A 24,111-nucleotide genomic window follows, 5' to 3' on the forward strand; every position below is an offset into this window, starting at 1 on the left:
TTTTCATAGGTGCTTATGTCAGGTTGCAAAATTTATGGTATTGCCACTGCTCAGGGGTCAGAGTTATCAGCATCCATTGTAGGGAGAGGTGAGGAAAACGTGCAGAATTCAGATTTAGATAATGTCAGCTGTATCCCATGGGCACTGCAGAGCTGGAGTCCTGCTGCAGAAACAGTGAGGGGAGCAAGGTGACAGATTGCAGAGTTAAAATTTGAGAGAGGCTGAAGAGCATCAGGAATATCCTGTGTTGCTTTTATTTCCCTGTATTCATGTCTGCCTTGCACTGTTGAAAATTGGTGTAGATGTTCACCCTTCAGTTTGATGTCAGTAAAAGCAGATGTCCCTTTTGGTGCTTACTCAGGGGATGGTTTTACTGAACCCAGGAGTGTCAGAAGACAATTTTACTCAAGGGACACCACACTGATTTTAGCTTAATAAATGCTTACTGAGTAACCAAATATGTTTAAGTATTTGGAACCATGTTTTAATTAATCAGTGAGCACAAATATTAGAGATTGTTTGTGGAAGAGCTGAAGTGGATTTTATTTACTTCTTTAAAGCTGTTCTTTGCAAAGCCAGCTGGATTTGAAGTCCATGTGAGCACTGACAAGCATCCTGGTGCCCTCACAGGAGATGACTAGATTTAATGATAGTCTGAAATATTAGCCTCCTCTCTTTTTGCTGGTACCACTTTTGTATAATCCTAAATACTTCAATGTTATACTATTTATAGCTGTCACAAACTCCCATATATGGATTTTTTTGGTTGAAAACTTCTGGCTTCCATGACATTACCCTGATCCCAGTCCCAGTTAATTGGAGTGGCCTGCTGGCAGATTGTGAAGTGTGGCCATCTGTTCATTCATGGATTTGAAATTCAGACTAGTGGTGTTTAATTAAACTCTTGTTTCTGGTTTTCCTTTAAAGTATGTGTATGTCTGTGAGAGAGAGCGAGATCGAAATGTTTACAGGAAGTGAGAACTCCTCTGTAATCAATACCATTCTTTTTTCCATTTCAGAAGCTCATAATGTTTTATTTTATAATGTACTTTATGTTTAGTGCAGTTCTAAAATGTATTGATGCCTGACTCTTGTTTAAAATATGAACATCCAACGATGTGAACCGTGAATTTAATTAAGGAGTAAAGGGATGGAAAATTAAGTTGTAGGAGAGGTTGAAAGAATGGAACTTGCAGCTTGGCTGGATCTCAACAAGACATGGGAATGGGGGCATAAACATCTGCAAATATTCAGGTGAAACTGCCATGGCCAAGGAAGAGAATAATGCATTAAGATATGTCATTGTTAAATATTTAGAAAATAAATGTACTGTCTGAATTCTAAAAGATGCCTTGATTTAGAAAGCTTCAAGATGAGCAATGCTTCTTAACAGAATATCACCCCTGTCCCTTGATGTAACTAAACCCAGACTAGACTGTATTTGTAATAGTGATTTTACCCCCCTCTTGGAGGTTTCCAAACAGGTTTTGTCTTAACATTTTTTTTTTAAAAATCAGCAATAAATACAACTTTCGTGCTATGTATAAATAAAAACTCTGTACATGCACATTCATTTTATGTTTCATTTTACATTCAGACATTTACACCTGTATAGAAATGTATTTAAAAGATGTACATAAGAAAAACCTACAATCAGTTTAAATTTCTGTGGTTTTCACAATATAGCATTTTGTTGTTTTAATTTCACGTGTCTATTTATTTTAATTTTTCTTTGAGTCATGAATTTGGCACAAATCTACTAGGTTCTACAGGAAATTTTTTCCGTTTTGTGGGGAGAAGAAAAAAAAGAATAAAATTAGACAGTGGTTGCTGTGGGCATTGAGTAATGTTTAATGTTTATTGTTACATGACTTCAGAGAATAGCTGACTCATCAAATCACTTTTGGAATTAAAATAAAATCTTGAATAAAAAGTTAAACTCTAATTCCCCACAAGCTTTGTCAAAAGTATCCTCAAAATTATTTGGTATTAGTGTGTGTTAAATCAAATCATTTTAGCTGAATAATTCTTTGGGAAATAAAAGGTTTCTCTTTTGTGCTGGTTTACACTTTTCAACTTCTTTTTAGTGATCACTGAGAACAGAAATTTAAGCCTTGAGAGTTTGTTATATCAGGCTCCATATTCAGTCATGAAAAGGGATATTCTTTGGCATCAGTTTCATGGAAGCAATTTGGAAGGTCAGGTTTTGTAAACTGTTTGCACTCCATACTTGAGAAACTGTTCATGCCTTTGGGTCTTGGGAATGATGATCAACTAGAGACTGAACAGGTTAGGGAAAACCTGGGCTGTGGGGAAAGTAGAGTTTGGAATAGTAATTCAGAGTAGGCAGAGTACAAACTCCTGCACACTGAAATCCACATGGAATGGACACACTGGGTTGAACCTGAGCTCCAGGCAGGTTGGTGACCTGTCTCAGATAAAGGGTGTTTGCAGTTCTCCAGGGCAAAGTACAGGACTGGGAAAAGCACCTTCACTGCATCATCCAGGCTTCTGGCAATTTGTGATATTGGGACTTTATAAACTTGAGATGTATTTGTTCTAGTAGGTCAGGGTGACTTCTCAAGATTTCTCATTTCTTTCTGTTCTTAGAAGACCAGATATTTTAGTTTTGCTGGGAATAGTTTTATTCTGTGATTACCTTTGTAGAGACTTCCTTGGAAAAGGAAGTTTTAGTTTAAATGCCACAGTTAATAATACAGCAGGCTTTATTATTGAATTTTTATTAATTTTGTTCTAAAATCCTCCAATTGAAACTTCAGTGTCTTTAAGTACCTGCTTCATAAAAAAAAAAGCAGGCTGGGGGAAGATGTCACCACACAAGTACTCAAAAGTAATCCCAAGTTCCTGTAGCTTCTTTTTCAATGCTTGTGTATTATTTGAAGAAATATTGGATCTTCTGTTGGCCCTGTAGCTGCTGGGAGGCTTCCTGCCTTTACCTCTTCAGGAAGGATTTGGTATTAGCTTTTATGCCTTTTAGCAAGTTGTTTCTTAAATATTTTTGGCTATTTTTGTCATTTTTTATGCTGAATGTGCCAAAGGTGATGGTTCTGTTCTTGTTTGGGCACGACTTCAGCTTTTTGCACGGTAATTTCATACCTCTAACAGTCACTTGACCATGTTGTTTGAACACAGTGTCTTTGGTGGTTTGGGGGTTTTTTTTGGTTTTGTTTTTTTTTTTTTTTTCTTGGCTTTTCAAAAGTTACTTCAAGGTTTGCAAAATACAGCATATTGTAAAACTAATATTTTATGGTTATAGCTTAACAGGGCCTGGGACAACTGAAATCAAAAGATGGAGGCTTTCTAAAAACACAGTGGGGGAGATGGTGAAACTTAGGAATGACTGTGAGTTTAAGGGGCCCTAAATCCAAGGTTTATTCTGTAACTCTCAGTCTAAAATTCAGTTTCTGTGTAAACAAGTAAAAACTTTCTGATTTCTTTCTCATCAACTTTTTGAGACATTTTCATGTATAAACTGACTTATATTAAAATTAATCTTTTGGTTGGGAAAAAATAGTTTTGGGACTTAATTGGCAGCTGAAGGATAAACATTACAGGAATTTAAGTATCTCCAAAGCAGTATTAAAATTCAAGAAATTCAAATAATGTTGCAGTTGTGTTAGGGGCACACCCAGGATACCTGGGCAGTAACAGTGCAAGGGCCATTCTGTGCAGGAATGATGGTGGAGATGGAGTGAAATTAAATGAGATGTTAAATGAGATGAGCATGACCAATGGCCTTTATTTAGTATAAATGTAATTAACAGCTAAACTGGGTTTTGGATCAATGTAGAAGAAGCCAAATCTGTGGTGTTTAAAAGCTTTTCCATGCATGTGTGCACACAGACACAAACAAAACAGGCTCCCCTTTAAGCACCCCCACCACCTCCCCACAAAAAGAGGCCAGAACACTTTGTAAGGCTGCTTGGAGCTCTTTAGTGGGTGTTTTTTGCTGGTATATGAATGTAAACACAGGAAGATGGGTATTATTTGGAGGGAAAACATTTGTGAACAAAACCCAGCCACAGGAGAAGCAATAGTCCATTTTTTGGCTGTACTTTAAGAAAAAATGTCCTGTTTTTTCCTGAGCATAATAAGAATCAAAGACTTTATGCATATTCTTCTCATTCAAAATAATGTCAATGTGACACTGAATTTCCTACTCAGTTGGAATATCTGTGATGATTATGAATATTCATTCACTAACTGTGCCAAAAGCAATACTGTTGGGGTAAGAGGCAGGCTGTAACTTTCCTGGGAGAGAAATACTAATTCTCTTTGGAAATGCAGAACTTTAACAATAAATATAAAGATAAATATAAAATTACAGTAACAGCTAATGCAGGACACTTTGAAAAAATTAAACCCAAGTGGAATTTTTGAGTGAAAGTGTAGAGACTGAAAATGTCTTACATTTCTTTCATCTTACCAAGAGCAGGAAATAGAAAGCATACAAAGGGTGGGTGTGTGTTGTGTCTAGGTACCAGCCATTGAAGCCAGCAAACCTTTAATATTGCATTTCTGAAGATAGAAGGTCTTGCATTATTTACAAAATGCAGAAATTCTGCGACACAAAGCTGCAAAATCTCCAGCTTTTACTAAAATTTATTTGAAGAGAGAAGAGACTATTTGATACAAGAAAGGCACATAGGTTATCCTAGGGAGGTTTAAAATACAACCTAATTTATGATCCCAGAGAAGAAGCAGAAGCTTGACATATGTTGAAGTCATTCAGAAAAATTAAGGATGCTAACAAACACACTTTGGTTTCAGGGCTGAGCCAGAGCTGTGTTTTGTTGAGAAGGTACAAGGAATGTCAGATTTCTGGAAATACCAGATTTCTTTACGAGGTGTAGTTGAGGATTCTGTCTGGGAGAAGCCTCCTAGTGATGTCTTGCTCTTCTCTCCTGCCCAGAATCTTTTCTTGAATGGAATGACAATCAGATAGAGAAAACAGCAGTGTTCTAGGCATACATGTACAAACTGCATTTATTCTGTGTAAACTTCCTTGCCAGTTTCTTGTGTTGGTGAATTCACCAAGATCCTAGGAAACTGTTAAGGTCTCATGACAAAAGCAGTGGCCTCTGTTCTCATAAAGGCATTTTAGAGATTAGATCACAGTACTTTAAAAGCTGTGTTGGATATACATATGTACACCTAAAGCATCATTCCATGAAGGATAAATAGCACTTTGTGTTTTGAAGAATCACAGAATTGTTTAGTTTGAAAGGAACCTCAGGAAGTGTAGTCCAGCCCCCTGCTCAAGGAGGTTTCTCTTGTTTTTGAAATTGACATCAATAAGGGAATTAATATATTCACTTTTCCTTGCCCCACCTTTTCCTGCTCAAATTGTGTTCACATCAATCATTCTTTGCAGGCCATTGTGTGTCTTATGGCTGCTTTTGCAGGCAATGTGGAATAGGATGGAATAGGAATGACACCTGTGCAGATATGGGCTGTGATTGTTAAATTATTTGGTGAGTTATGCCCTCAGCCAGCATTTTGGGCTCCTTATGGCAGCCAGTGGTCTGTAGGTTCCTACTTGAAAAAGTCCTTTTGCAAACAAACCACAGTGATGTGCAAATCTACTGAGTAAATACTTTTCAGGGAAGCTTTAATGCCAGTAAATTGACTTGGAATGCATAACTTTGACTTTGTGATTGCTTTCTGTTGAGGGCAGCAGTGGCTGTGTTAGGATCCTGTGAATGAATACCTGGCCAGTGCTGTTTTGTAGAATCATGGAATAGTTTGGGTTGGAAGGACCTTAATGGATGGAGCCCCTCTGCCCTGGGCAGGGATACCTTCTCCTCTAGACCAGGCTGCTCAGAGCTCCATCCAGCCTGGCCTTGAACACTTCCAGCAATGGGGCATCCACAGTTTCTCTGAGCAGCTTGTGCCAGTGAATTACATTTATAATGGGATGATAAAGCTTGCTTCAAACTTGCATGTATTGTTAGCCCTTATATAACACACAAGTGCAGCATTGTCTGTCTGGCCAGTCCTTCTGAGTCCATGCTCCCAATGCCCAGAGGAATTTCATCTTGTATCCTGTACAGATTGTTTGAGCTACACTGTGTGGGATAGATATTATGATAACTACACTGTGTGGGATAGATATTATGATACAATTAATCTCTTTGTAGACACATGTATTATCTCTCAAAATCAGTCTGGTTCTGTAAGATTTGGGGAATAAGAGGTAATTTAATGCATCACAGATGAAGCAAATGGAGAAGAGTTATGTCATTGTTACTGTGAACCAGAGGGTCGGGTGGAGGAAGGGGAGCTCTATCTCCAGGCAGATCAGTATTTACCTATGAAGTGAATGTTTCTGTCAGGAGTTCATCCAGCCTGTGTGTCCAGATGCAGTTGGGAGGACTCAGTGCTGTAGCATGTGAGCTAACTCAGCACCACTAAAGTCTGGGGAAGAGAGAGGAAGCCCAAGGCAGAAATGATTGGTGGGGATGGTAGCATGGAGAAGCTAATCAATTAAACATGGTTCTGCAGTGCTCACTGCTGAGGGGTTTGTCCTCAGAATGATCACAGTGATTGTTTGAATTGCCTTTGGAAGGCTTGCTGGGAAGCAGAACTGGATGGATACAATAATCAGAGGGCTTATTGAAATTTTAATTGGGCTTGATATTATAATATCTATGAGGCTTGAAGGGTCACAGCTTCCTGCAGAAGGCTCAGTGCTTGCTGAGCAGCACTTTTGGAACCAGGGCCAGCAGCTGTGCAGCACCAGCTGCTGCTCTGGACACTTGGTCCTGTCCCTGCTGCTGAGCCTTGTGCCAGTGCCTTGAAATAGGTGCAAGGATAGAAAGGGAATTGAAGATGGTGGCAGACTGAACTCCCTTTCTATGTCTTAAACACTTTTCTGCTACTTGAAAGTGATTTTATACCTTTAGTTAGCAAACACATAAACTACTGGCATACTTCTTCCCTGTGAGTTTTATGTGACAGAAGTGATGTAGTTTAGAGAGGTGTAGGGTTTTTACAGAGATCAGTAGCAGCAAAGCTTCTGAGGAAGGCCTGGGCAAAAGTGTTTGCTTCTTTCTTTACAGCTTAACTGAGATTAATCTTTCCAAATGTATTAAATGTAGTGAAGAATGTAAAAAGTACATCCTCTTTAAGGGACCTATGTTTTTTCTTCATTCTAACCTCTCTTGGAGATACATCTGAAATTATTTTTGTTCATAGTAACTCAAACAAAAAGCTTTTAAAATAAATAATCTGCCATTTACCACTATTTAGAACTTACAGTGCCAAATGAATGAATCCTTATTTCTCTAACCTTTCTTTTTTCTTATCTGTAAAATTGTAGAAAAGCTGAATGAGTTGTTTTTTGGAGTGATTTTAGTTTATTTTTTCCATATTAAAAACTTAGAGATGTGTTTTCCTACCTTTCTTTAGGGAAGGTGCTTTAGACATGAGTGTGTCTGCATGTTGAATTTCTTTTGTTATCTTTGAAACCTGCCCAAATTTACTAAAGTTTCAACCTTTTGGAAAATTTCCATTGCGTTTTCTTAGTAGGTAAATCATCTAAGGATATTCTGTCTGCAGCAGGAATGTGCTCCATTGAGCCCTCTAGGATCAATGCTTTAGGAATTGGACAGGACTTTGTTTGCAGGTGTTTTTTCTGGCAGTAGGTCAGTAATTTAGAAATTTCCCCTGCTAGTATGAAGACAAGATACAGCAGCTGATAGGAGAAAGAAACCTCTAAAATTATGTTACTTTAATACAATACTGTAGTATTAATGTATTACATTCTATGTAGTACATTCTGCTAGACTGCAGCATTTTGTCTTTTGAGAAGTATGCATTAATTTTTTTTTAGTATGTATCTCCCTGTATCAGTGTCTTGCCAACTAAATATTTATATTGTACTGTATTTTGTTTTTGTAAAAATCACTGCCGTGCAAGGTTTTACTCAGATCTTTCTAGAGATGCTGGAAATGATGAGCAGAGCTTACTGAAATACAGGTTTCACAGTGTTTCCATTAGGCATAACTAGAAGTTATCCAGGAAATAGAGCAGGAATAGGAGTTCTTTACCTTGTTAGCTGATACTTTAGGGACTACTATTGAAATGAAAATAACATCAAAGCTTAACAGGACAGAAACAACAGGGTCAGGTTCAGACTCTGCTGCATAGAATAGATGATAAAATACAGATAACCTGTAACTTCTGTCTTCAGCTTCTGTAAAGCAAAGAGTCATACTTTGGCAGTGGAGTAAACTAGATGAATTTTTCCATTCTCATGTACATGACTGTGCATGAGTAATGCAAGTTTCCATTCTGTACTCCTTTAAAACAAGTTCCAACACTTTGTGTTGAGGTACTGTGTGTTTCAGAGCTAGACAGGCTCCTGCAGCCTGTCAAAGCTCCACAAGCTCTCTCTGCTTGTGGCTCACAGAAAGCAAACTCGATTTTCATTTCTCCTTCCATTCAACAGGAGCCTCTTTCATGTCTGAAAATTGAAAACGCGTGTTTTTCAGTGTGCTGCATGGATGTGTGTGTGTGTGTGTGTGTGTGTGTGTGTGTGTATGTGTGTGCCCTCTGGCACACCTGTTTCTAATTTCCTGACTTGAAAGCATCTGCCATCAAAAGGAGCAGAAAAACAATTTCTCTCTGACATGCTGCTCCTTTCCTTTGCCATCTTGGTTCCATCGGAGGAGCATTATAAGATGCAGAGCACGCATTGGATGGGATGTTCAGCTTATATTGTGCTGGGTTCTTTCTCCTCTTGTTGTGGTTATTTCAAGCATTAGAAATCTTCTTGAGAAGTCTCTATGCTGAGGAAAAAAACCCAGTGATTTAATCCTTCTTTTCTTGCATGAAGCTCAAATGAAAGATCCAAGTCTGTAGCAAGTTTAAGTTTGTATAAGCTGTGAATTGAATGTTAGTTACTCTTTGGTACAGAAAGATTAACATTTAAAAGTTATAGCTTAGATTTCTTACCTTTTTTCAGAATTGTATGCAATGTAAGATAGTATCTAATATAATACCTAAAAGTTAAAGATGTTAACAATCTTAAAAAAATAAAAACAAAAGCATCACAACACCTTCTTCCCCCTAGAGACATGGTTGTTATGGAAGTTGTGCATAGGCTAACTAGCAAATTGCTGCTAAAGTAGTAACTTGAGGGGACTACTGATACATGCAGAACAGCTAAATTATAGTAGGATAGCTTAAGAAAAAGAGACAATGAAAAAAAAAGATTGTAGATTCCTAGACTGTTCTTGTGCAATTCTTGTAGTAATCAATGAGGAGTATTTGGATTGGAGGTAAAAGTGTATTATTATCAGAAATCACACATTTCAATAGCCACAGAAAAGGGCAGTTCTGTTTCACTGTTTGTCTGCCTGGCACTTGAAAGAAACACTGCATTAAAACTGTATTGTGGCATAATCCAAGATATGTGTCTCTCAAAATCAGTGTTGGTGTTTCTGTACGATCTTCAAGGGATTTTGTAGATAATCTTCAAGTAATTTTCAGGCAGGAATAGAAGCTTCTGGTTGAAGACAGGTTTTCTGAGATCTTTTGGAATTTCGTTTGGGTTTGTAGTTTGTTTACAAAATAAAGATGTTGTGGCTATTAAGCCTCATTCTTCTTTCCTTCCCTTGTCATAGGAATCTGTTGCCATCAATGCCTGGAGCACTTAGGAATCTGTATATTCTCTCCCCTTAATCTAGGAGGCTAGAAACTTGCATCAAAATATCTGTCTGTTTCTGTTTCTTTTTTGTAGGATCTTCAAGTGGTTTGGGTTGGGAAGGACCTTAAAGATCAGACTTTAAAGTTCCTGCAGTGGGCAGGAACACCTTCCACTAGAACTGATTCCTCAGAGCTCCTTCCAGCTTGGCCATGAACACTTCCAGGGATGGCACATTCAGAACTTCCTGGGCAACCAGTTCCAGTATCTCACCACCCTCATAGTAATGCTGTAACCTCATTGTAGGAGGTCACCAAATTTGTCAGGCATGATTTATCAAAATAGTCTCAATAAACTCTCTGTTTTCTGTAGAAGTGTTTTTGCCTTTGCCAGAAGCAATCCTAGAGGAAGGCAGTTAATTGTACTTAGCCCTGCAAACATGGACAACAGCAGTTCCAACAGGAGTTTTTTTGTCAGCAGAGGAGTTACAAGTAGGCAACATGGTGTTTGCAGAATATTACTGTGTTAGGAAAGTAATTGGTTTACTATATGAAAGTTATTTCAATGTGAAGCTGTAATTTAACCCAGTAAATTTTTCCAGCTAGTCATCTGCATTTGAGTCACTCATGTGTGAAATCTTAGGGAAGCATTTGTCTGTCATTGCAAAATATCCATCTCTGAAATATAATGAGCTTCAGGATACTGAAGAAGTCATCATCATAACTAGGAAAGGATAATAAAATGATTTTAACTCTGTTTACAGGAAAGTTACTAAAACAAATGTATTTGAGACTTTAATGTAGAATTGGAAAATTCTTAGTGGGAGTCCCTCTTGGTTTGGTTGTACTTGGTAGTACTATTCAGTGAAATAAATGCCAAATGTATTAACACTTGCAGTTAAATGTAGTGTAATGGGAGATAGTTAAGCACATTAATCAGATTTACATTTTCATCAACTTGTGTGCATGATTTGGAAATGAGTTTAAGTAGCTTTCACTGGAGTTGCTCTCTCGAGTCATGTTACTACAACTTTTTTGGAAGTTGGCTAATGCTGGTGGTTAGACTAAAGTGACTGGAACTATAAATTTGAACCCACAACTTCATATTGTAAGTTACAAATCAGTTGTGATTGCTCTGGTAATGTATGCATTTTGTGCCTAATCCTAGTATTATCTACAGTGTGTCCCCAGTTTGAGGCTATACAGACATACAGATCTGCTAAATTTGCAAGAAGTTTGGTTTGGATAATAGAAAGTGCAATTCTTTTTCTTAGCCTGTATCTGGTCAAAGTATGTGACACACTACTTAGATTTTTTTTTCTCCTTCTTCAAAAATAGATGTTCCTACATCAAAAACTACAGTAACAAATTTTTCTTTTGCAAATGGGGAAATTGTTTTCCTTAGTTATCTGTCCCTGCAGACTGCCAGCAAGTGATGTGCTGAAAGATTTTTACATACACTGCCAGCAGCAGGCTGTAAGTTTGTTGCCTTATAGGTTGACATAAATATGACAAAAAGAAATGACTTTGTCTGTGGGGATGTAGAGATGTGTGATGTGTTAGTAGAATTTCAAAGCTGCTTTCCTTGTGGTTGATCCTGGATGGGGATGTGGGCTGCAGCTGTTCTTAACCCATATTAAGTTTTCTCTCTCTGAATTTTTTTTGGAGGAGACTTGATGTTATGGGAACTCTTCAATAAAGTCATTCTCCTGGGGGGGAAATAACATTATACGTCATGCTAAAAAATGGCCATTGTTGGTTTTTTTAATTCCAATTTAGGAAATACTTGAAAATTGTGAAGTAGTAACATCTGGTTTTATTACTTGATGCACTGAAGATATATAGGCTCACTCTGAGTTCTGTGTCTCATTTGTTTGATTCCTCTTTTAAGTCTCCTGCTTCTTATTTATATAGTTATATTTAAAGGTGTTACATGTTATATTTCAAAGGTACTAACAGGTTTTTTCAAGAAAAAAACCAGCTTTCTCAGGTTTTTCCAGAGCAACTGCCTGTTTAATTTTATTTTTATTCTTTATAGCAAAACTTCATAGTGATTAAAGTTTCCCAGTTTTAAAAGAGTGATGTCCATATTGTGATCTATGGATAGAATGCATCTTGTGGGGATTTTTTCCTGTTCTTCATCCATCACTTGTAAATAAATAGTAGATAACTCACAGTTCTATTGTGGACAGAAGCTTCAGAGTGTGGGTATAATGAGGCAAATGAACAGACAGACCCTTCTGTGAGCAGATGCTGAGATGGCTGTATTGCATGAGCTCTTGAAGATTATCCCCTAACCAGGACACCTCTCTCATTAACTTGAGAACTTGTCAGTCTCAATGAAAACACTTTCTCCCTTGTGCTTTCAAGAACAACTTCCCTTGGCTGTGTAATTGTTGTAGTATTTTGGCTCTTTCATTTTCCTCTAAATTTGTAACTGGATTTTACTCAGTCTGTTTGCTATACAAAGCATTTTTTGTGTTTCTCTTGTGCCAGTTGTATGTAGATTCAATGCCAAAGTGTCCCACTTCAAACAACTCAGTTTAGCTGAATTGCATTAATCAGGAGACACTTCCCATTAGCAGGGACACATAACTGAAGACCAAGGTATTTTTGTGAAGATTGAACATAGCAGGATTTTGGGACATGTGCACACAATTTTTCAGCAATCTGGTCTCTGGGCTGATTTTCTGACATCTAATCATCTAATGCATCCATAGTGTTCCAGAGGGTGTTGTTTGGTTTTGTTTGTTTGGTTTGTGTGTGTGTTTATTTACTTTTTTTTTTTTGTTTTTTGGAGGGTTTTTTTGGGGGGGAAGGGGTTTGAGGTTTTGTTTAATCTTGAAAATGAGGGGGGTAATTTTTTTTCCCTTCTGTACTAGCAATCTTTGAAGAACAGTGGAAACTCACTGTGCATTTAAGGGGAAGGGTATAATTGTGTGTCAAGCAGCCAGAGAGGGAGATTCTTGGAGTAGGTTGCCATGTTAGGGTTTAAAATGATGAAAAGAACTAGAAACCAGTCTGTGAGTCACTGCAACACACAGTGCCAGACCTGCCAACGTGTTTGTGCCCTGCTGTACCCACAGCAGTCAGTGCTCTAAACTCAGCATATGCACAGGGATGAGAGACTCAGCTGGCTGCTCTGGAGCCACTTTGGGTTGGGTTTAATTATTCAATTTTTCTTTATGCCACATCTAGGCTGGCTTCAGCCAGTGTCTCTGTTCTGGGCTTGTTAGTGCTTCCAGTAAAGTGTGAGTTACCCGTGGAGACTGAGCTGCCTTTGTCTGAAGCCAGCCTAGGTCTGATGTCTTACCAGCTCCAGCTCCCTGCCACTTGGAAGCAACTAAATTGTTTCCAGCCATAAATTTGTTTCTGGAGGCTGTGTAGGTGTATTTATGTAGTTCTGTACCTGAGCTAATAAGTCCAACTGTATTATAGCAGATTTTTTTTATGATTCTAGTGCTTGCATCATCTTGTTGAATTAAATGAGAAATATGCTAAAAATATTTATATATAATTGTGAATGGACTGTGTCTGACTTCTCTCTGTATATTCTGGTGTCTAATGCAGTTTTTGGTCCCGATAAGTTACAAATCTGATCAAAATGTAGTCACTTAGATTTAGATAATTTGAGATCATTGTTACTTCACAACTCTGTGTTAGTTGTGTTTTTTTCTTTCCTAACTGGATAACACAGTTCACCTGGCTCTTGGTTAAACCTCTTCTGGCTGCTTTGTCTGTTTCCCTGCCATTAATGAAAAATGTCAACAAACAGGAGGCATAGGTAGTGTCATGACCTTGGTCTATATGGAGAAGGTATCAGCAGTGAATTTTCTGTCCAACAGCCCCAGTAAACATCCATGGTGCCATTTGGCTGCAGCTGTATGTCCCAAAGCACAGTACAGGAAGGGAAAAGGGTGTAGGAGAAAAAATAGCAGGTGTGAAAGTGTTCCTACAGAACAAGAGTAGCAGTAATGACCTGCTTGTCTTCACCAAAAATAGGTTTCAGGGGACAGGTACATAAAACACTGAGGCAATAAATGATTGTTTGCAGAAGCTTTTTAATTTCTTAAGGACAAACCTTTAAAAATTACAGGAATCTGTATTAGGAGTCCAGTGACCAGCCACTTTGGCAAAAAAGCGTGGCTGAATTCTTGTATTCCTTTGTTGAAAAAGGCTGAATCAGATGGACTAAGTAGAATATTCTGTCATGCAAAAGGAGTTTCTGTGTCACTGAAGTTGTTCTTGGTTTGGAGAGTTGTATGCAAGGATCATTCCCAGGAGAATGATTAGTAAGAGGATTCTATCTGGGTAGAGATGCTAAGTCAGAGACACTGTTGCTGTTTCTTCTTTCTGTAATTTTTGTTTAATTTTTGTTTAGTTTATGACTTTGTGGAGTTAAAATTTTAGGAAAGTTGTGAGAAAACCACTGACTTACTTGAATTTTTGCGTGACTTCATGTCAACCTTTTTAGAAGATAAAAATGTGTGGCAGAAACTTGTGATTTGCATCACTGTGAAGGAAGAGTCATTATTTTGCATCATCACAGCCAAATGAATGTGATGATATAAATTAATGACTGGGTTTCTTCAAAGTGATATCTGTATTTTGACTAATCTTGATATTTCTTTAGGTTGTGGAGAGCACCTTGTCAGGACCATACTGGCCAGAGAATGTTCATGTGCTTTGCAAACAGAGGATGCCCACCAAGCTCTCCTAGAGACTATGCAAAACAAGTTTATTGGTAAGTATATGGCCCAAATTGCCTAAATGCAAGTTACTTGAAAATGCAAGTAACTCTATCAGAGATATTTATTCTTGTGATTGCTCTTGAAGCCTTGTGTTGCAGTTGGCTTCAGATTTAGTCTTGTGTTACATCTGAAAAATGTTAAACTACAGAAGAATATATTAGGATATTTAAAGGAAAACCCTTGGAAATACCTCAATTGTTATGTGAGTCATAGAATACCCGGAGAGGTTTGAAGAAAGAATTTCCTGTCTGAATCATGGGCTGTGGTGTACAATTGCATATTTTAGAATTGATGAGTTAGGAGTATTAGTAAAATTATTCAACATGTTTAACCCTTTTAAAAATAGTAGACCTCAAAACCATTTCTTGTTTTAATTAAATGCTTTGCACAGACAGATTCTGGTTTGCTATTTACATAATAAAATTAATATCTTGGAAAAGTGAAATATATTTTGTTAAAAAAACAATTTTTATTTGATTTAAGAGAATTGTGTAATATATTTTCAATTTCTTATAAATATATATCTTTTTTTCTTTCCTCAAATCATAAGCAAAATATGAAAGTGGATTTTTAAAATAACCATAAAATCTTGCCCTTTTGAAAATTCCAGTGAAGCTTCTGGTGTATATGTTGACTTGCAGTGTTTTTATAACCCCTCAAAATTTTTCAAGCTTTAGAATCCACAGACAATTTTCATCTTGAAAATTTCTTATGGACAACATAATACTTGTACACTGTACAGCTGCCAAAGCTTGTTGTGTGATACTTTAATTAGACCTGAAAGAGGGGCATGTACACACACCTTTTGGGGTCCCAGGGACTAATGCACTTGGTCTTGGCAAGCAGTGCATTGCAGCTTCTTGATTTCTTTTCTAGTGTTGAATCCAGGTTAGATTCTGCTTCTGACATTTGACTGTTTGAAGGGAAGTCACCTTTGCATTGGAGACTGCACTTGATAATCTGCTGCTGTACTGTGGTCACTTCTAGGTATTGTAAGAGTGCAGAACACTCTGTGTTCCCCAAAAAGATCCAAGCAGAAGAAATGTAGCTTTTTATATTTAAATAATAAAATTTAAATAAATAATTATTTATATAATCACTCATTCCAGTGCATAGTGGCACAAAATTAGGAGTTTGTGTACCCAAAAGAAGCCTTTAGGAAGGATGCTTGTGATAGCTTTGCTAATTTGTCACCTGCTTTGCAGATGTTGTATGGAAGTGGCCTAACGTTAGGAAAGTCAAATTTTAGTCCATGCTCTTAAAATTTATTCTACTGTTTGTTCTAAGAGTGCTAAAAGCAAGCCCAAATTGTATGTGGCCTTCTGCAATTTCATATTAATGCATGTACACATACAAGATGGAAAGCTACTGATGAAGGAATTCATAGAGACTGGCTGATAAAAGCCCAAAATTTAAATTGTTTTAGTTCAAGGTGCCTTCTTTGAGTTGCTTTGAGTGTTCTGGGTTTTCTTGTTAAGTTTGGTAATGGTTAGCAAAAAACACAATTCTCATTTTGCTGTTTAAAGCAAATGTATTTTGCCACCGCTTTGCATATAAAATGTTAACTGGCTCCTATGTGATGTATGCATTGTGTTCTTTAGTGGAAATGTGAAAATGTTTCTGTTGGAGATAAGAGCCTATTAAATATTGCTGAAGAATTTATTACACCTGAACTACCAATTGTAGAGAAAAGAGGAGCTGCACAGACAGAGGTACCAGGATATCAGTGTGGTGTGTTACTGCCTTGGGAAAACACTAAACCCAGCTAAACAGCAGAAAGTGAAAAGAGTGAGAGACAGGATTAAATTAATGCTCTTCATGAAAAGAAAATTTGAAAAAAAAAAAAGTTTATATAACATTTATATAAATGCTTTGTAATTCCTTCTTAAAGTTTTAAATCAGGACAGGTCTGGCTTGTATTTTCAGAAACTTAACACTGCAAATTTCTGCTGCCTGACAGCAGGACTGTGTAGTATGCTCAGTTATACTCAGTAGTATCTCAGTTATACTCTGGGCAGTGCTGATATGGGAAAAAAAGATACTTCCACCTTTGTTTTTTGTGTAGGTGAAGTGCTTGGATTAGAAAACATAAAATCTAGTTTGTGCTCTGCTGTCCTGTGAATGAGGACTGATGGAGGAAAACATCAAAATCCAGCTACATCTTGCTGGTTACATGTGACATAGTATTGAGTTTGTAGCTGGTAGAGAAATTTCTGTCATCTTGGCAATTCTGGAGATGGAATGCAAGGTTACATGTGGCAAATACAGTGAAACAGTTAAAAACATGCATTACACTTAAAACCAGTAGGTTTATACTAAATAGGTTTTTTGCTGTGGCTTTTTCTGTGCTAGTTGATAGCGCAGGATGTGTGGTAGGGTGCAGAATTTCTTACAGTGAAACATGAGGATAAAATGGGGCAATAGACTCCTTGCTGATGGCATGGATGCTTCCCTTGCCTTCCTTAGAGCCCTGCTTTGTGGTCTTGTCAAAATGTCACCAGAATTATAATGGACCAAGGCATTGGGGAAAAAAAACCCCAGCCTTTAACAAAGCTGAGCTAGAATGTTTTATCAGAAGTCAAAATGTGTGTTAGTTGTATCACAGGGATGAACAGCTGATTTTGGCAGTTGCCATCAGATTGGTGCTTCCTGTTTACAGGACTCTGAGTCTCTGCAGAGTCCTGGGAATCCTTCCAGCTAGGGAATGCCTGGCTTAGACAGTGAGTGCTGTTTAAACAGCAGGTGATGAGCAAACTCATGTCAGATGTGCTTCTCTCATCCTTTCTCAGAGCCAGCTTACTGTGGAGAATGTGCAACTGCTGGTTGAATCAGAGGTGAGAGAAATGAAATAGAGACTTTTTGTAAATGGAATGGGCGCCATATCTTTAGTCAAAGAGTGCAGAAGGCTTGGTTCACAGTTAAAGAATGGTGTTCTGTAAACACAAGTACCTTCCAGACAGAAGAAGGGAGGATTTTGTTACTCATCATTCCTTTCAAATGCAGCCAAGTTTGTGTTTGTAGACTCTAATGTAGACTTAGAGTAAATATTTGTGTCATCTCATTGGCTGGAAATCTGGGCTTTTAACAGTGGCAGCATTACCAATGGTGCTTTAGAACTTCTTATGAAGTATTAGAGAATAATGAGCTGAAAGACATAGTTGGAATGTGATATTTGTTCTTTCCTTAGCAGAGATCTGTTTCTCTATTCTTGCATTTTTAAACTGCACTTCAGTTGAACCAAGTCTGCAGCAAGGTAATAGCAGAAGAATAATGCTGACACTTTCTCTTCTAGAAATGTAGTGTCAAAATCCTCTCTTCTGAGCAAGACTTTGGACAGCTAAGAATGACAGAAAATTAATTTCCTGATTATTAGTTGTGCTTGCTGGGGAGGAAAAAGCCTCATACTTCAACAGTAACAAGACTATGACTGGCATTGCACAGTGTTGTAGTTACTTTGTAGTACATTAGAGTTTCCTTTGGTGCTGCATCACTCTAAGCTTTGTAGTATCCTTTGTGGTTTTCTAGCAGAGGAAACAAACAATGGAAGCATTATTATGCTTCTCCATGACACAGAGAAAAGGATTTCAGAGGAGAATGAAGTGATCCTGAATAAACACAACATGGTGATGTTCCACAAGGATTTGTATAGGTCCTCCCTATGCTTCTCCATGCCAAAAGCATTGGGATTTTATTGGTCTGTAGTATCCTCAGTTATTTCATTTCTTAAAATCTTACCTGTAAAGTTTTAAAGTGCAGGTGTTTTCTCTTGCAGCTCCTTTAAAAATTCAACATAGATGTTGTGACCTAATGTATAATGACTTGAGACAGCTTCTGCCTAAGCATTCACCAAATAATGGTGCATGAAATTGAAAGCAGGCTTCATTTAGTGCTTATTATATTTGGAGTTTAGTGGGATACATAGCAGAAGCAGAGTGGCAAACAGCTTCACTTCCACCACACTGTGCACAAGCTGACAGTCCAGTGGCCAAGGTGATCTGTAACTGTTGATCTGAAAAAGTCAGAATTTCACTCACACAGTGCACAAGAAGGTTTAGAATTGTTTAACTGCCCTCTGTTCAAACTGGGGGATGCTGAAGCACTTAATTGGTTGCACCACCAAGTTCTGAGCCTTTGAAAGCTGATGTAAACAATGAAGCTGGTAATGGTTTCTCTGCTATGGAAGAGTGTGAATGTAGAACATCTGATGAGCAGCTGGTTCATCCTTCAGCTCAGTAAGTGTAAATAAAACACTTCATTTACAGCTTGGTGTTGAATCTGTGCTAGGATGGTTCTGTGCAGTAACTACAAATGGGGAAAAAAGGCACAGGATCAGAAGTGAACAACTTCATTCCCATGGTCTGGAGAGACCAATCTTCATCACAGGAGAGCTTTAATTTACAAAAGATGCCAAAGACAAAGTGTTCTTCACCTGTAACTGTAGCTCCTCCAGAGCAAGGCTGAATGCTGAGGCCATTATTTGCTTTAACACTTGCAAAACTCTCAGTTCTGTCCCTGATCAGCAGCTGAACCTGAGTTGTGATGTTCAGCTCTGGCTGCTCTTGCAGAACTTGATGGGATCAGGGAATGTGGAGTAGCTGTGATGACCTGCTTGCTTGTTTTTGAGAGACCATTGCTACAGATTATTAACATACAAAATACATAAATAAAAATGTAGTGATGCTTTCTGTATGTCACATAGTAATAACAGAGTAGTTGAACTTTGAAGGAGAGAAATGTGTTTTGTAAAATGTACTTTTGTGACTAGGGGAGGTAAGGATTTGACCAAAACTAATGAAATATGGGGTTTGTTTGGTTTTGTCTTACCCCTTTTCTCTGGTGTGGCCAGTCAGTGCTAACATTATTAGTTAATGCTGCAGTTGGAATTTTACTTTGGATCTTTCATCCCACATTGCTCAGTGGTCCTGCCAGTGTAACTGGGAAAGGAACACTGGGCTTCATGAGACTTAAAATGGTATTTAAAGTCCCAGGTTTTTGTAATTTTGTCATTAGCAAGTTATTAGATCAAACATTTATCCAGCAATTCTGTTTTATTGCAGTGGAAAACAGTATTTTTGGGTATTAGGCATGTTTTAACTAAATTTTGAATTTGTACAGGAAAACCTATTTTTCTGAAAAGTACAGAGAGAGCAAAAATGCTGTAGGAGGAGGGAGCCAGATCACTTTTTCTTTCTAATGAGAAACCATTGTGCCTTTAATATACATGGCAGTATTTTAGTTCCACTTTTTCTCCTCCCCTTGAAATACTAATTAAATGTGTATAGAAAAAAGTCATTACCTATATTGTTATTTTTTACAAAAGTCTGCTCTTTTGTTCTTTTTCTCAATGGGTTGGCTGTAACAAAATGACTTTAGAACTAAATTAATGAAATGTGTTCCTAACCTTTGAATTCACAGTGTTTTGAGAACAGTCAAATTAACTTGTGTGCATGATACATGGATTCTCTTCAGAAATAAAGTATAATACTGCTTTTGTACAATTATTTTTACAGATTCAGTGATGAGTGCATAGCATTCAGCTGTCTGGAATTTTGCTTACTGTAGACCCACTCACTTGCACTGTCTAGTTTGTTAAAATACACTCTTTAGCATAATTATAATTATCATCAGTAGGTCCACATATCTAGAAAGATCCTTGTTTGAAAAAAGTATTATATTTGAATCCCTCTTTTAACATTTTTGAAAAATTACTTGAATTGAAAAATAAGTAACTTTTAAACAATATGCTTTTCAGCATGTATTTAATTTGGCTTAGGGTCTGATTTTTAAGAGCAGAGAAACAGCTTGAATTTACTGTAACATAGAATATTGTAATATTATTAGTGTAGGCAACTCGTTTTTGACACTTCTTAGAGGTTGATTCTCCACAACTTAGGCAGTGAATTGGAGACATAAACTGTATTGTTGCTGATTTTCCACTGAGATGATTTAGCTGAACTTGCTGCTGAAGGCATCTGGGATGGGAGAGGGTGGAGTCACTCAATTTGCTTCTGATGTGTCTGGGAATGGAGGCCTTCACCAGCAACAGGGAGGCAGGGTGGCCGTGGGTGGGAAGATCATGAATCTTTGCAGGGTAGTAGTGCAAGTGACTGTGTTGTCATTTGCTGCTTGTGTTTGGAGATGGAGACAAGAGGGATGTTCTCTTTCAGACTTCTCCCACCATGCCAGAATAATGCTCATTCTGCAGGTGATGGTGAAATGGTGCAGAAGATCAAAAGGGCAAGCAAGGCTATGTTGTTGTGTGTAGGAGGGATAATGTCTCCCATCATCCTTGCTTTGTTTGCATAACACAATTTTTTAAGGACATTTGGTTCAATGTTTCATTCAAATTACCTGCTAAAAGTCACTTTAAGGAATTTTATTCATCTCACACCAGTAGAACTGTTACAAAGTTAGTGCAGTGTGACCTGGTTCCATGTGGCATAACCAACATTTCTTCTTAGTCCAAAGGCCCAACCTGTGTCATTCTTGAAGAAGTCAGTGTCTTGCCCATCTGTTGTGTTTTATGGGTGCTGAAATTAAGACTTTTATCACACTTTTATCAGGTGCACTGCTGTTAAGTTAATCCTCTTCTGGAGTTTTCCAGTTGCAGTAGGGTGGCAGTGTACTTCAGCAAAGGCTGAATTAACACAGTCAGTTTTCCAACTTTTGAATGGTCTTCAAAGCCTTTGAGTTTTGTGAACTGCTAATAAAGCCTCCATGGTGCATAATCATTGAAGGAAGTAATTTGTTCAGAAAACAATTGTGTACGTACTTAGGGCAGTGTAATGGACACCATGTTTAATGTCAATAAATAAATGCCATTTATGCTGACAGAATTGGGGCTCTCAGTTGTTCATGTAGGGGTTGAGCATCTTTTTGGATGAAGTTGTAAGCTGAAGACTTTGTCTTATGTGCTTGAAGCTCAAATTTAAAATTACTTATTTACACCCTTTTTCAAAAAAAACCACTTGCTTTGAGTGATTGTTTTTCTTTTATTCTGTGTTTCACTGAAGATGAATATTTTGTTCTTGCAAAGAAATCCCTGTAAAAATTGAAGTTTTTTGATGGAAATGCAGTGTTACTGTTCTGCTGCAGAGCCTCTACAATGATAGAAATATACTGCTAAGCCTTGTGAAATTTCAAAAGACCATGTAAAAGTTACTCAGATTGCTGACAGTTCGGTCAGTCATGACGGCACATTTGACAAAAATACTGGGAAAATGATGAAATATATAATTAGCTTATTTACAGACTTCCCTTTCATCTCTTTTTTTCAGAGTGTGGGAGAAATAAAATCCCTAAAATAAGTGATTAAACTAATGGAAGCATTTCTAGAACAAGACTTCAGTGGAACCAACTCTATAAACCATAATCAGTAGTTGCTGTCTGGTATTATGTGCACTCATACAGTCCCAGTGTTATACTGTGCCCTTGAACACACTGTCTGCTGTGAATGCTGTTTGCTGGCTGTCTTCTGATGAATTAGAACATTTTTAACCATTCTAATTAAAGAAATAATTAATATTTTTCACTAGAACCTCGGAAGAATCTTTCACAGTTCTTGAAAGGGAAGGAGAAACTGCTTATTAAAAAAAAAAACTGAGCTTTTTCTGTCTCTTTGCAATGACTTTTCACCACAACTTAGGGAGCTTGGACTTTTCACCATGGCTTAGAGCCTAAATCATTTGTGCAGTTTAGTGTAAGATGAGGTCTGCAGACCAAGTTCAGGTAGGGGCATTGTCTTTGAAGTGCCTCATTTTGACTTGGGTGGTAAAACTCTTCACAACTTTCCAAGCTTTGTGTTTCTATTTTAACCAAACATATTTTCCTGTTTTATCTACTACCTTATCATGGGCTGGATTCTTGTTTCACAGGGACTTGGTCACAGTCAGTGAGTAATACAGGAGGTGTATTTCTAGGTGTAACTAGTAACAGTTCTTTCACAAAGCAAGTGGCACTTTAAAGATAATAATCTGTTTGCATTAGATTAACTAAGATACTACTGTTTATTAAGCACACTGCATTTATTATTTTCCTGCAATGTGGGCTTCTATTACAGTGGCCACCTTGCATCATTTTTCAAGGTGGCTGCTCTAATGTTTAGAGAAAACACAATAAAGCTTTTAGTTTTCCTTATGGTAATGCTCTAAGTTGTTTTTTATTGGGCAGTTTTGTTGTTATTTGCATTAAAGGAGAAATTTTAATCATACAAATAGTTGTCGGCAAGTTAAAGGAGGCTAATGAATAGCTCTGCTCTAAAGTTCTAGTGGCTGGCAAATTACAGTGCCTGTTCACTAATTTATTTAAAAGAAAGAATTGAAAAGAATTACATTAAATGGCTGTTGCAATTGTATGTTCAATTTTAAATGACACTATAGTGCAGATGTGTAACCAGGATGGGGCCTAATTAATGAAGTAAGAACTTCATTAATTTTGTGGCTTAAGACATTTTAAACTGTACATGAATTATACCATTGTTTCCACATTTAAAGCAATAGGAATCTTATTTCAAATTGCATACCAGAGAAAAAATACTAGGCTTGGTTCAGCTATCTTTAAAGCTTTTCCAGCTTCTGATAGAAGACTTTTGTATCCTGTCTTAAATTAACAAGACAGGAGCCACTGTAAAAAGGATGTGCTCAGGCTTTTCTGTTAATATTCATCAAACAGCAAGGCAAACAGTACAGCAGCTGCATGATGCCTCTGTACAAAGGACTTCAAATTGGCAAAAATGAATAAACTGTAAAAATGACCTAAATTTGCTTGATTTTTTAGGTATGTCTTTATATAATCTATAGAACAGAAAGAGCTAAATATTGAGTCACAACTTTTTTTCAACTTGACACTTTGTTTTTCATTATTATATTTTCCTTGATCCATCCAAATTACATTTGAGGTTTGCACTCATAAATATAATTTTTAATGTTTTTGTTTTATTCCATGTAGCTCTTCATTTTTTTGATTGCTGGTGAATTAGTAGATTAACATTCCAGAAAATTATTCCTTTGAAACACTAGGAAAAAGAACCCATGCTTTTGTAAAAGCACTGTTTGATCTGTCAGTCTTTTCAACCCTTAGTGACAAGATTAAAGGGAAAAGGCAGAAAGTCAAATTAAAAAAAAATGCCCAAGAAAGTATTCCTATTGCAAGTAATTCTCCCCAATGATTTTGTCCAGGTTCACCTTTCCTAGCCAATGAAGATGGTGTACTGGGAGGTGTGATTGTTCTCCGCTCCTGCAGGTGTTCAGCAGAGCCTGAATCCTCACAGGAAAAGCCAACTTTACTAGGTAAGGAATTCTTCCTCATTTTAATTTAAAATGAAGGCTGAAGTGAAATCTCTGTGCGTGTTTGAAAGCCACAGAGAAAACAAAATGGAATTGGCATTGAAATAAGAAAAATCTAGAAGGTGAAATAGGGAACAAACAAGACTAATATTAACAAAATTCCAGAAAAGAGCATGCTTTCTGACTCATTATTTCTAAGCAGAATTGCCATTCAGAGGATTGTGTGGGATCCTTCTAAACCTATGGCATAGATACAATAGTTGCTTGTGGCGAGGTGGGATGTGTTCCTCATAGGAAAAATTGCATTTAGAGCTGGGAGTAATGCATGTAGCTGTTTGCTGCTTCTCAGTAGCTTATTTTTGAAAAATGATTTCTAAAAAGTTCTTTAATCCTCCTTTTTGTATAAG

The 24,111-nt window shown here is 37.3% G+C and overlaps 1 protein-coding gene across 3 annotated transcripts in view; it reads left to right on the plus strand.

The window, feature by feature from the left end:
* TASP1 (taspase 1) overlaps nucleotides 1-24,111 on the plus strand; it is a 78,914-nt gene that overhangs the window by 39,790 nt on the left and 15,013 nt on the right. For all 3 annotated transcript variants that reach the window (XR_011678484.1, XM_071422317.1, XM_071422326.1), the window contains exons 11-12: nucleotides 14,303-14,413; nucleotides 23,597-23,707. Coding sequence is in view for 2 of the 3 variants with exons in the window: in XM_071422317.1 (XP_071278418.1) it covers nucleotides 14,303-14,413; nucleotides 23,597-23,707 (222 nt within the window). In the remaining variant the exon portion in view is untranslated. The remainder of the gene's footprint in view (nucleotides 1-14,302; nucleotides 14,414-23,596; nucleotides 23,708-24,111) is intronic.

This window comes from Agelaius tricolor, unplaced genomic scaffold (genome assembly GCF_023055355.1).
Source record: "Agelaius tricolor isolate 1412-34295 unplaced genomic scaffold, bAgeTri1.0.p SCAF_1, whole genome shotgun sequence".
Lineage (NCBI taxonomy): Eukaryota > Metazoa > Chordata > Aves > Passeriformes > Icteridae > Agelaius > Agelaius tricolor.